This window comes from Sitophilus oryzae, unplaced genomic scaffold (genome assembly GCF_002938485.1).
Source record: "Sitophilus oryzae breed Bouriz unplaced genomic scaffold, Soryzae_2.0 scaffold_179_pilon_pilon, whole genome shotgun sequence".
Lineage (NCBI taxonomy): Eukaryota > Metazoa > Arthropoda > Insecta > Coleoptera > Curculionidae > Sitophilus > Sitophilus oryzae.
In genome coordinates this window covers 6,166,045-6,179,231 of record NW_022146501.1, presented here as the reverse complement: position 1 = coordinate 6,179,231, position 13,187 = coordinate 6,166,045, and the positions used below count along the sequence as shown (strand labels likewise).

General features: G+C 34.8%; 1 protein-coding gene across 1 annotated transcript in view; it reads left to right on the top strand.

Annotated features, from left to right (window-relative positions):
- LOC115882721 (RNA helicase Mov10l1-like) overlaps nucleotides 1–10,765 on the top strand; it is a 57,184-nt gene extending 46,419 nt beyond the window's left edge. Inside the window, exons 15-20 of the mRNA XM_030900945.1 lie at nucleotides 2,960–2,989; nucleotides 4,579–4,721; nucleotides 4,850–5,001; nucleotides 7,834–7,963; nucleotides 8,071–8,247; nucleotides 9,028–10,765. Coding sequence (XP_030756805.1) covers nucleotides 2,960–2,989; nucleotides 4,579–4,721; nucleotides 4,850–5,001; nucleotides 7,834–7,963; nucleotides 8,071–8,247; nucleotides 9,028–9,252 — 857 coding nt within the window. The 3' untranslated portion in view covers nucleotides 9,253–10,765. The remainder of the gene's footprint in view (nucleotides 1–2,959; nucleotides 2,990–4,578; nucleotides 4,722–4,849; nucleotides 5,002–7,833; nucleotides 7,964–8,070; nucleotides 8,248–9,027) is intronic.
- The last annotated feature ends 2,422 nt before the right edge of the window (nucleotides 10,766–13,187 follow it).

The following is a 13,187-nucleotide window of genomic DNA, read 5'->3' as shown; positions in this document are numbered from 1 at the left end:
CGATTACCGTATATACAGTGAATTTTCTCCATTCTATCTTATTATAGATATTAATTGAAATACAAATGTTTGTTTTTCAGAGCATCTGTTCACGAGAATATAGCACCGTTTTGTAATATAGTCATAGATGAAGATGGAAACAAGGAAGTAGTTCCCTTTCGCGACAGCGAACTTAAAAAATACCAAATTATTGTATCAACTTTAGTGCGTGCTGGAAAATATAACAGGTAAGAAAAAATATCAAAGTATAATCTCGCAATTATAAATTATAAAATTCGTTCAAAGAATTCATTTTAAGAGTCCATTTCACTAGTCCGAAAAAGTAGTAAAATAAGCGTTCGGCATTTAACGTTTTATGTAGAACTGGATAGGTATTTTTACACAAATGAAGAAGGAAATTAAAGATAAAGGATTATACTACATCCGTATTGTAGCACATTTTTAGACAACTTCTTTATTTTTAAGATTTTGATGGTCAAAGGTCAACAAAATATACCTTATGTTTGGACCAAATTTTCTCGAAAATAATGACATAATTTAAAATTCCGTTAGAATACGGAAATAGATTGAAGTTTCGTGATTACAGTGATATATAATTGATATGGTTTTGTAACAAATTGCTCGCTATTTTATGGCAAATGCTGAAGCTATGCAAACCTTAATCAAAGCACGTGTGTTTGGAAATTTTGGTGTAGCTTAACACGACAGGATCGGGCTAAGCCTTAGGCAGATTTTTGAAATATAATATATATTTCCTTCAGCCACACACCCTTTACCCGACCCCTGAGACCGACACGAAAGTACAGTGTAATAGACTCTTAATAATGTGAATATAGGAGCCATAGATATCACAAATAAATAAATAACTTATAGTTAATAAGTTCTACCGGTGTTAGATAATCTTGATTGATACTGAAATATTACGTTGCATTTTTTAGGTTTATCTTAGTGATGGGCAAAACTGTTATTTTTAGATAACAGTTGAAACTGTTATGGTTATTTATAAAAAACAGCTTAAAAATAACAGATTTCTTTATTTTATTGCTAAATATCTGAAAGAGTATGAGGCGGTCACCGCCAGGCGTATTAACGCAGTTGCAAATTGCAACAATGACGTGCTGGGTGGTAGTATTTCCAGGGTGTCAAAACATTTCTAAATATCGATTGTTATCTAAAATACCTCTCTAAAAACGGTCGTTGTTTACAAATAAGCGCTGTTTACAAATTGCGATATAAAAAAAGCCAAAATGCTCATCTATACCTATACATTCCGATCTACCTACGCCCTGCCCCTCGATTCGCGTAGATCCTGAATTGTATAGCAGTGTACAGAGTGCATCTCACTCGACGGGCGAGAAGCTCTTAGTTATGATTTTACCATTTGCGGTCAAAAAATAGCAATATAAGAAAATGTGTAGTATATTCTTCATAAGTAAACCAACTACACACTAGAGTTCGAATTAATTTTACACTTAAACTAGCGTGTACCCGCATTACTAGTTACCGAATTAATAGTTTGTAATGGTGATGATAAAACAAAGCAAGAATTTCCATTAAGATACAAACTGGATAAAATTTTCTCACATTTGCCAAAAATAAGCTTTAAACGTCGAGCAGTTTAAGCGGAATCGTGGTTAATCAATTACTCAACTTTTTGGAACACCCTGTATGATTTTTTAAAAAATTTCAAAATATGTAAAAAAAAAACAAATAAATTATGCGTGTCCAAGCGTTTTCCCGAAATACTAACCGTTTTTAAATAACAAATATTGTAAGTTATAGTTTAAGCAGAATCGTGATTACTCAATGGTCATATTTTATGAAACACCCTGTATATATTTTAAAAATCTTAAAATATGTAAAACAACAAAATAAAATATACGCCTTTAAGAGTTTTTCGAAAATCATCGGTTTTTAAATAAAAATATTCTAATATTTGAGGGTGGTTTCCCCCTTAGAATTCGAGTTTCGAAAAATCCCTTCTTATCGAACCTCTACACCCTAAAGTCGATCGGTTTTCTAAAGATCAGCTTTTTACGTCAAGGGCTTTAAGCAGGATCGTGATTAATCAATGACCAGATTTTTCAAAACACCCTGTACACATTTTTAAAAAATCTTAAAATATTCTGAAAAGTTTTCACAATAAATAAATACCTAAATAATTGAAACTTAATAACGTACTGAAACATACAGCGCCATAATATCTCGACCTCCGCCCATTATGCTCGTAACAGGTTGAAAAACAATGTATTTAAAACAACTGATGCGTTATTCTCCAACCTGTTTCGAACCTCCATCGACAATCGACCGATGCCGCAGCGTTCCTTTCCCACTCCTGTTATCTCGACCGCCAGACGTTATGCCCGCAACTGTTTCAAAAAGCTGCTTCTTTTATATCCTATTATTTTAAGCTGTTGCAAGCCCGACCATCGACGGCATCGACCGATGCAGCTACGTTCGTCGCGCTGCGCTGTAGCGCATACCCCACTCCGTTGTCCGTTGTATCTCGCCGCCTGTATCGATGGTTGTCGAAATAACATGTTTTCCATCTTAGTTGTTTTTTAGAATTGCTTCGAGCAGCATCGAATTTCGTGGCGGTGCAGAGCGCCGACTTCGTTTCACGAAGGTCGATCTCTGCGTGTCGTTATTTATATCTGTTATTTTTTATAAGTAGTAACGGTTGTGTGTTATGTTATTTCTAAATAATTGTTATAAAATAACAGATAGTTAAATAACAACCCATCACTAGTTTATCTACTATAATAGAGTGTTTTTTACCTTCATAATAGCGTGTTTTTTTACATTTTATTTATTTTTAGGATACACCATCCTGACGTGGTGTTTATCGATGAGGCTGCTCAAGCTCGAGAGCCTGAGGCTTGTTGCGCCATTGCTCTCTTAAAGAAAGGCAAACAACTGATCCTTGCCGGTGACCCGAAGCAATTGGGCCCTGTAATACATTCGGATCTGTGCAAAGAATACAAATATGGTAAGTATATTTCACTATCAAATATGTGCAAAATCCTTTTTCTAACCTTGGTTACAGTTTTCTGTTCTATTTCTATGGGTTGCCTGAAATTTTTATTATTACGGAACACGTTTCCTGAAAAATATCTGTCATTATTGTCATAAAATTAACCAATGCGAAAAAGCCCTATAGTCTGTCCAACGACAAGATCCTTGACAGTGATAGGTGTGTCTGTCATTTTAATTTTTCAAAGTAGTTTATTTTATTTTACAAAGAAATAAGTTGGTACAACTGGAACGCATAGCAGGAAATTAATATACTTAAAATTTGACTGATAAGTGATTACTTCAAAATATTGTAAAAAAAATGTATGAAACTGAAAAAATGTAATCGAGTTATTTTATTAAAAAAAACGGTATGTGTTAATACAAAACAAACAAGAACAAAACACCACTTACCAAAAAAATATAAAAAAGACTATGTATTTTCATGCTTTCATTACTTTTTTACATGAAGAAACTTCCCGCGTCTTATTATATTTATCAATATAACTTATGTACAAATACAAATTTGTAATATTCCACAGGAATAAATAAAACAACATAAATAAAACAAACTATTTTATTAATAATAACACTTACCAAATTTTATACCTTAAAGGTTGATTAATTAACTTTAATCTTCGTTCAAAATATTCTAATAAAGTTGCGATGAGTTTTTTACGGCTATTGAGCTGTCTCATACACTTCGCACTAAAAGAGGTTCTAAAAAGGACAATGTTCGACTGCAAGGTCTGCTAGTAAATATTCTTAAGCTTAAAGTATCGCAACAATATTTATTTAAACCAAAAACTCGTAATACAAAACTAAAGTATCAAAATGAATGACAAATATCAGGAAACAAATAAATAAATGCGGCAACTTGACATTTTTTACAGCAGATCTACCACTTGAATCCCCAGCGCGAAATTTAAATTCCAGTTAGTCAGCCTGGCGCCAAATATCACCATGGTTGGCAACAATGAATTTAAAAATTGCGCCCTCGCGTAAATTAAGTAACTAAAAATTTAATTGATATCAAATATGTGTAACTATCTCTCATCGACATTGCCATAACAAAAATGATAAGAAACATGCATATAAATTTACAATAGTAACTGGATAACACTTAAAAATACAGGGTGTCCCATAAATAAGTGCAAGTATTTTAACTGGTAATATAGTTTAACCCCAGAAACAAGCCTATGAGGTTTTTTCGCGAAAGAAAAATAAAAATTCGAAATTTTTTTAAAAAAATGTTGGAAATTTTTTTAGTTTTTAATTAAAAAAGATGATTTCTTGATAATATGGCAACATAGGTATAAGATTAAATTTACAATAAAGAAAATCCAGTATTTCTCAAAATTTTATCAAAAAATCATTTTTTTGGAAATTTTTAAAGTAAAATAACTCCGTTATTTTGGTGTTATTTGTAAAACGATAAAGAGAAAATATGTCTCTTTTATCGAGATCTACCACCCCTTAAAATACTTGCACTTATTTCTGGACGCCCTGTATAAAAAATATGTTATTTTTTATTTCAGTGTTATAATTTAATTTTCTTTTATTTAGATGTATCAATATTGGAACGAATGATGGAATTCCCCATTTACCAGAACAACACCAATTATTTGTCTATGTTGAAACTAAATTTCAGGTCTCACCCTGATATATTGAGTTTCTCAAATAAATTTTTCTACGATAATCATTTGAAGGTAAGCAACATATACTTGATACTAAGTTTAAAAATACACATGCCAATCTAATCTTGTAAAATTTAACATGCACACTTGTGGAAACTCATCTCTGGTTTGATTAAAATTTTTATTTTTCTTAACTTTAGCCAGTGTCTCGGCAAGCGCTGAACGATCCTTTGAGCAAAATGAGCATCTACGAATACATTGTACACGAGAAGAAGGTTGGAATCTATGGTGGCTCTGCAGTGGAATTTTGCGCCGTTCTTGCCAAAGAACAGAGAGAAGGCAGGTCTCCTAGGTAAGCGTTCTTTTTATCTATCATTTACCGTCCGAAAAAGCCTCCTATCTGTGATTATCTTCTAACTGAATTATGTCTAGGAGAGGGGAAATAGTCGGGAAATAGAGTTTGGGAAATAACATTTGTAATTAAAATTATGGTATCTATGAAAAAATAGAATAAACCAATAAGTTTAGTAAAACAAAATCTTGTAATCTTGTAATGTTGCCAAATATTATGTAGATGATACAAAAATTTATTACTATATGCGTTATTATTTTGACATCGTTTGTTATACTCAATTGCAATTTAGCCTGTGTTTGGTACTTGGTATTCTCAATATATTAAGTTGAGTACGGTAATCGCAAAACATTTTTCAATGCACGTCATCAATCATGTCGAAATTGACACTAAAGCCTATAAACTTGACTAAATGAAATTTTGACAAAAATGTTTAAATTTCTTGTACTTATAATAGGAGGGGCGGCTGACACTTGCTTGGGATCATCCTCCACAAGTGGTACACAAGCTACCACCTTCTCCAGCAAGGGTCGGAAGCCTACCTCTAGACCCAATAAGCGACATAAGCTACCGTTTCGTCTACCCGGCCTGGGTCAACCAGGCGAGCTAGACGATCCTCTGAGAGTAGGTCTTAGCGGAGCAGAAGCACGGAGATACCTCCGACTGCTCCACGAAGGACTTGCTCCAGAGGAAGCAAAAGCGAAAACACTCCTCCAAAAAGGGAGGAGTGTTGACTGACTCATCAAAGAGCGAGAGAGGGAGCGAGAAATTCTCACCTCTTCTCCGGCAGGATGGAAAGCCGTCCAACACCGGGAGGCAAGCAGGGACGTATCACCAGCTTTGCCGCTATTGCTGGACAAGTGAAAATGGCGGTGCTGGCGTGCTGCCAAAGGATTTCCCAGAGGTTGCTCTGACCATCGACCAACAAACGTCTTTAGAAGAGGCTATACTGGACGAAATAGTGGCGATCGGATCGCAACACAACGATCTACAAAATGTGGGTCAGCTGCGTTTTGCGGGGATACACTTTCGGGTGGGCATGACCCTCATAGATTGTGTATCTCAAGAATCAGCGAATTGGTTGAGGGAAATCGCATCGAAGCTTAAAAATTGGCAAGGGCCGGAACTGGTTGCAGTGAAGGGAGAAAACATCTGCCGGAACTGGTTGCAGGGCAAGGGGAAAGACACCACCTGCCCTGCTGAGCCTTATCCAAGGTCAGAACTTCAATGTAAGAACATCGAGTTGGCGAGTCAAATCCAAGGAGGCAATAGAGGAAGAGGCACATATCCTCTATTATAGATACTGGACAACACCAGTATCAGGTCTAAGGAGAGACCAAGTGAAAGAGGTGGAGAAAATGGAGACAGATCCTCGAGCCTCCACCACACGGGTTCCTCAGCCGGAGGCAAGCTCCTCGACTGTGAAGAGCGGCACGGAGGGCAAAACTCCAACCGTTGAAGGGTGTGTACCGTCGGAGAAAGAACTGTTGGCAGAGGAGGATGGGAAATACCCTGTCCCCTCTACAACAGGGGTATGATGGATTATAGATTGTGACATGACTCAAGGAAGGGGAACACAATAGATCTCTTTAAGGTCGCAGTGATTAACCCCCTCCCCCCTCTTACTCATTCTACATTCTGTACTTATAATTTAAGATACCGAGCAGCTCCTCATTTTAGTTTATAGAGCAAATGATTGTAACAGATATTTTATTTAGATTAAAGGTGCAAAAATTAGTTTAAAGCGATTTTTATTATCGCCATGTTGGTCACGCAGATCTTTTAAGAAAAATGTGTTTTTGTATTGCATTTGTTGAAATTGTGTCTTGAAAATATGCCAAAGCATTTAAACAGTCGAAGGAAACAGCATCTTGCTTTCCTGCTAAACTATTTTGAACAACCTTGACTGAAGTCAGAGAAGTAAGTTTGATTGTTAGTTTAAAGTATTAAAATTAATTTGGTAGTACCGTTATACCACTTTCAAAGTTATTTCTACTTATTTCGATTTGTAGCGAGTAGCTGCAGCCTTTAATTTAAATATTTGTACCGTGAGTGTTAGTAACTACTGTTAATAAATAAATTAATTACTAAAATATTAATTATTAAATTAAAAATAAAACATAGAAATCTTTAAAAAATGATATAATAAATATATTGTTTCTCAATTTTACATTAAGATTTACCTCATAAATCCATCACAATTTGGCAGCGCTATAGCCATCGCAAAGTTGATCACGTGCATCGGAAATTGTTTTGCTATTACTTTACTTAAAAGTTCCTATATTGGGCAACGGCCTAGCTACATCGAAACACCGGTTCCCATTAGAACACCGAAGTTAAGCGACGTAAGGCGATACTAGTGGATGGACGGGTGACCGGTTCGAAACTCTGTATCGTGCTGTTCCGTCGTCCAAAAAAGGCAAAAGTGTAAAATCTATTGACACACATTGCTCATTCACGCCGGTTCGAGACCGGATGAGATCGGATATCTCGTGAGTAAGAGTCGATTTAAACATTTGCCAAGTCGGTAGGCCATTGACCATGATATGGCCGAGGACCGCGGTTCGGATTCCGCTTAAACAAAGTAGGCCCCGTCCAGATTAGCCCTGGCAGCAAAAAGGAGACGTTAACTGAAATCTTTACTTTACTTTTTAAAAATTCCTATAAAATAGATATCGTTGTTTTCCCCTTATCTGTCATATACTATCATGTCAATTTAACTTGGGCTTATGTAATTACTGAGTGTTTTTGGTGTTAATGAGGATATCTCTAGATTTCATAGTTTGCCCACAGCTTTTTTATACTATAAGTTTGTTTTATTTCCATTTCCAGCTATTTCAACGAACGAGAAATCCTGTTGGTGCTGAAATTCGTCCAAGCTTTAGTTTCACTCAAGTTCGACAAGTCCGAACACAGGGTAAATCCCGATGAAATTGGAGTAGTAACACCTTATATCAGACAGGTATGTTTCTTACCTAGATATCTACTATCATAGATATAGTCAAAATCATAGACTCCCGAAAGATCACAATTGAGTCTAAATATTCTAAAAAAACTCCTAATTTTTAGGTGTACAAAATTCGAGATACTCTAGCTCGTCACGGTTTTGATCAAATCGACGTGGGAACCACAGAAGCCTTCCAAGGCAGAGAGAAACGCGTCATAATAATGTCAACCGTACGAGCGCAAGAAGATCTGCTTTTGGTTGATAAAAAGTACAAACTGGGTTTCGTCAAAGATGATAAGGTATGCACGCGTTACTACATACCGCGTTGGCAAGCTTCGTTCTTGGGTCGGTATTTACATGTGTAGAAGTGAATCGCTTATAAATTTGGAGAGAGAAAAATGCGGCGGTGTTTGTACGCTGAGTTTTTGCGGCGTTGCCACAATTAACGGAGATACAGAATACAGCTGTATTCTGTATCTCCGTATAAAAAAACTTAATAATATAAATAAAAAAACTTATAGAAATTAGCGAATATAATTTCTATAAGTTTTTTTTCGGAAATATAACTAGATAAAACATATACCATATCATTAGATATGTTAGATCTTTTACAAGATGTTTAAATAAGAAAAATTCGATAGGCTTGTTTTTATTTATAAAGATTTTTAACATACTGTCTGCGAAAAAAATATAGCAGAATTCAGAGTACTAATAGCGCGACCACTGTCGAACACCAACTCAATTCCACTTATTTTTACCAAAAGTGCAAGTGTTTCTAACTTGCACTTAAAAATTTACAAGCTGTAGGGAAAATTACGACTCGTTAATAAGTAAACAAATAAATTATCACGACACGTAATTAAATCGTGAAGCTGTACGCATATCTATATCCCCTTCCACGTAGCAATGTGCACAGTTTCTCGGTTTATTTCATACGTTTGGCAACGTTTTTACTGTTCTCTCTTTGTTCAGTACATTATAAACGCATCGTACTCTTCTTACAGACGAAAATCTCGACCCAAGACTGACCTTTGCCAGCCCTTAGTATGCGACTATCATCAGTTTTTATTATTTTGCAGAGGTTTAATGTGGCTGTGACAAGAGCCAAATCCAAGCTGATATTAATAGGCAACCCGAACGTGCTGAGCACCGACAAAAAGTTCAGGGAAGTCATCAGGTACACAAGAAGCGAAAATACTTGTTGTGGTGCCCCGTTCAAGGACAGAACTAACAAAGTACGCGACGATATCGTCAGCAAAATGCAAAATCTCAAGTTGAGAGACAGCAAACCGCCTTCAAATTAAGAATAGCTATCTATATAGTTTGCCAAAAAGTTTGTTACAAATCGGATTTTTTTTTATTATCGAGTTATCTCTACTAAAAGTCATAATCTCCAAATACCAATGTGTCTTTTGATATCATAAAGACTATTGTCTAGGTCATGTTTCCGATCTTAGCCCTAACAATAACATTAGGCCTCATCTCAAGAATATGAGCAAGACATCGATCTTAACATTAGCCTTACTTCTAACACAATAGGAAAGAATTTTAACTTTCAAGAAAAAAAATAAACGGTTTACACTTTTGAAAATTGGAAGAAATATTCTATATGACTTTTTACATAGATAAAAAGGAAACAAGTTTAGATTGGAAAGTGCCCATAAGGACAGTGTAAATACTATTTGGCGTACAACGGTCGCTCTCCAAAGCTTTTGATAATTTCGGAGCGGTTCGGCTTTTTCCGGAATTATGTCGCCAAATATTTATTCAAATTTATTTTCTTTTAATTTTTTAAATAAAATACAGCGTGTTGCATATAAGAAACTTTATTTTTTATAAGGATATGTATGAAATACCTACGAAACATTGGAAACCGACGTTATGCCACGATCCATGATGATTTTTGTAGTTCGCACAGTTTTTTTTTAAGTTTTTAATGCCACTGTTTCACAATTATCTCGGGTTTGAGTAAATAAAATTTAAATTAAACTCACAAGATAGCAATAATTACTTTGAAATTGGATGCTGTAAACACTTTTCGACATTTTTTTCAATGAGGGCAGTTTAAATTTTGAAAGATTCTATAATTTTTGAAGATTCTGACTTTGGCAAGTGAAATTATTTCTGTTCTTGTTTACGGTTGTTCTTAGCAACCGCTAGAGCAGCGCCAGATCCCGTACAACGTATGCACCCCAAAACAATTAAGTTTTGGCGGCAAGCCGAGCATTCCAATCACTTATTTACTTTTCACTTATTTACAGGGTATTTTTGAGGTTATGCTGAATTAATTGAATTGCTACTGTTGATGGATTATTTTAAAAACTCAATAAGAAAAAATCCTATTTGTATCAGACTTTCTGTCAAACATTGTATGTTACCATTTCAACCGATGCTCTTCATATAGATATTGTATAAATAAAAATAAGAAATTAGGTATTTTATATGTACATTTTAGTCCAATTCAACATAATAAAAAAAAACGTATATGCACGTAAATACGAATAAGTAAACCATAAAACTGCTTTTTTTTAATTCTCCATTGTCTGTTATAGTACACAGGGAAATACTAAAAGGACAAAATTTAAAAAAACGATTTCATGGCTTACTTAATTATATTTATTATCATATTGAACAGAAATTTATATTTTTGATTAAAAAATATCACCGCAGTGGCCATTCATAGAATTTACATTCTCAGGGTTTTCCTCAAATTTTCCAAATATAATAAGTGCCATATGGTCGAAAAAATCGCTCACATGCAAACCCCAGAGGCTAAAAAGTAATTTCAAAGGGTACTATGATGCATTTTTTTTTCGACCATAGAGTATTAATTTTAAACTAATTTGATATGGATCACATGGTAGGTTTTTCTGATATATTTTACAATTTATGTATTAAATCAATATTTTCTCATAAGCATTAATAGATTATACAGTTACTGTCAAAAGTACACAACAGGATTTTATATATATTGAATTTTTGGATCACTCTATACAATAAACAATAATCTGGAATTAATTAGTACAAACATACTGGTGCATGACATACAATTATTAGCTTAAGGAGAGTAATGTGTAAGTCTATTTTCAAAATTAGCAGAAATCAAAAATTTTATTTTTGTCGGTCTAGAGTGAGATTGTCGAGTGCTGTGTTAGGTTTATTAAACTTTAGATTTTAAGCTAATATGGAACTTAGAATTTAAGCTTTTTTACAGGATTAGAAGGTAAGCTATAGTGTTAATAGTAGTGTCATTTTTGATTCATAACCTTAGTTGAAGAGTTACTTTGGGTTAAGGCTCATAAATGCCAATTTTTTTGATGAAAAAAAATATTTTTTAGATAATCTAACCCTATTTTTTATATATTAACGCAATGACAGTTGTCACGTCACATGTGTAAAGAATTTTCAGCGATTTTTCAACGTTACGTCATCATTATTAGTCAATTATGCGCTTTAGAGCATGTTTGAGACCAGTTGATGTTAAATTATTAATTGAGCGAGTTCCATTTTTTTTTCGGCATTTATTCACTTTGATCGTGTTTCAGTGGCAGCTTTCTCCAGCTAAATCGTACAAATAATATTAAAAAAAACATATGTAAAGAGGTCTATACCATATGAAAGATCCAGGGGAAAAACTTGATAAGCGTCAATTTCTTAATTTTAGTATTTTATAGAAAACGAATAAACTCTGCAGGGCAATATTAAAGTTAAATCCTACGCTATATGCCTAGTAAAAATAAAGAATACACGGCAAGAACCTGATAACTACCAGCCGTCCAGTGCTCTCCTGTAAAGTCGGTGAAATGGCGCTTATCATATTTTTCCTTTGGATCCTTCATATATTCTTTAATGGTCTATAATTTGAGACCTCCAAAAAAGTAAATCATTCATTGTACTTAGAAGAAATAGAACAACGTAAAAGTAAAACTGCTTGTGATGTGATTTTGTATGACAGCACAATCGATTTCTATTTTGATATTGATTGATGATCGTCGATAAAATTATAAACCTAAATCCATTGAATAAAGAATAAAAAGGAAGGAGGCTTTCTATATTTCACCTACAGAAGAAACGGGGACGGAAGTCGCCATATTGGAAAACCTCTGATGACAGTCGTTGGTTCACGTCGGACATGCATAGGCGTAACAACAAGGGGGCCCGGAGGTACAGGGCCCATCCTCGTTCTTTTTTTTTGAGATAGATTTTTTGAATTCTCCTCTGTGATTTTGACTATTATTTACTATTTACATACGTTGACAAGATTGACGCAAAACGCCCCATAACCCATTCCACTTGAGTTTATCATTGTAATGGTGCGTTTAGACTTGAGCACGCACGAGCTGAGCGTGCGCGCACGGCATTCGTTCGCGCTCTCGGCTCCGTTCAAATTAAAAACTTATTTTTCGACGAATGAAGTGATCCATTTGTGCGCGCACAGCTGAGTTGTGTTGGCGAAAATAATGGCGAAAAAATTGTGTTGGCGAAAATAAAAATCGAAAACATCGTCGCTGGTGGCAAACCCAAATTTTTAGAAATCGATATAATTTACTGCAACAACTTAGTATCTGAGGAGGGCTATGATCAGTTCAAAAACTTTACAAGAATGACCAGACCCGACTTTGAATATTTAAAATAACATCAAAAATTACGAACAAAAGATACAAATTTTAGAATAGCAATCGACATATTCAATATTAATTTTATTTACAAGATCTTGCCATGCGTTTTTTTTATTTTTTTAATAATAAAAAAATGTTTAACATCCCATAATATAGGCAACTTTTCATATTCTTCAATTAATAATAACGAAAATTCATTGATCCACTCCATAATTTTAATAAAGAAAACGAAAAAAAATTACACACGCACGCACGAACGCAGACAAAACAAATTGCCGGTGCAAACTGAGGGTTCGCGCACATATAAAATCCCTTTGAACACGGACCAAAATCCGACACCACACGGCTCACGTTCGCGGCTGCTCGCGCAGACAGATTCAGAGTGAGCATGCGCGCACAGCCGTTTACACTTGAGCATTCGCGGAGGATCAGTGCGTGCGTGCTCAAGTCTAAACGCACCATAACGCTCGGAAGCAAGTGGAACTGGAAAAATCGCGATCATGAGCGTGAACGTTATGAGTGTTTAGTGGAACGTACTCTTAGTTATCAAGTGGTAGAGTACGACAATATATGACTTAACTTTGAATGATCGCTGAGCGTTCTTTAAATAATAGATTATC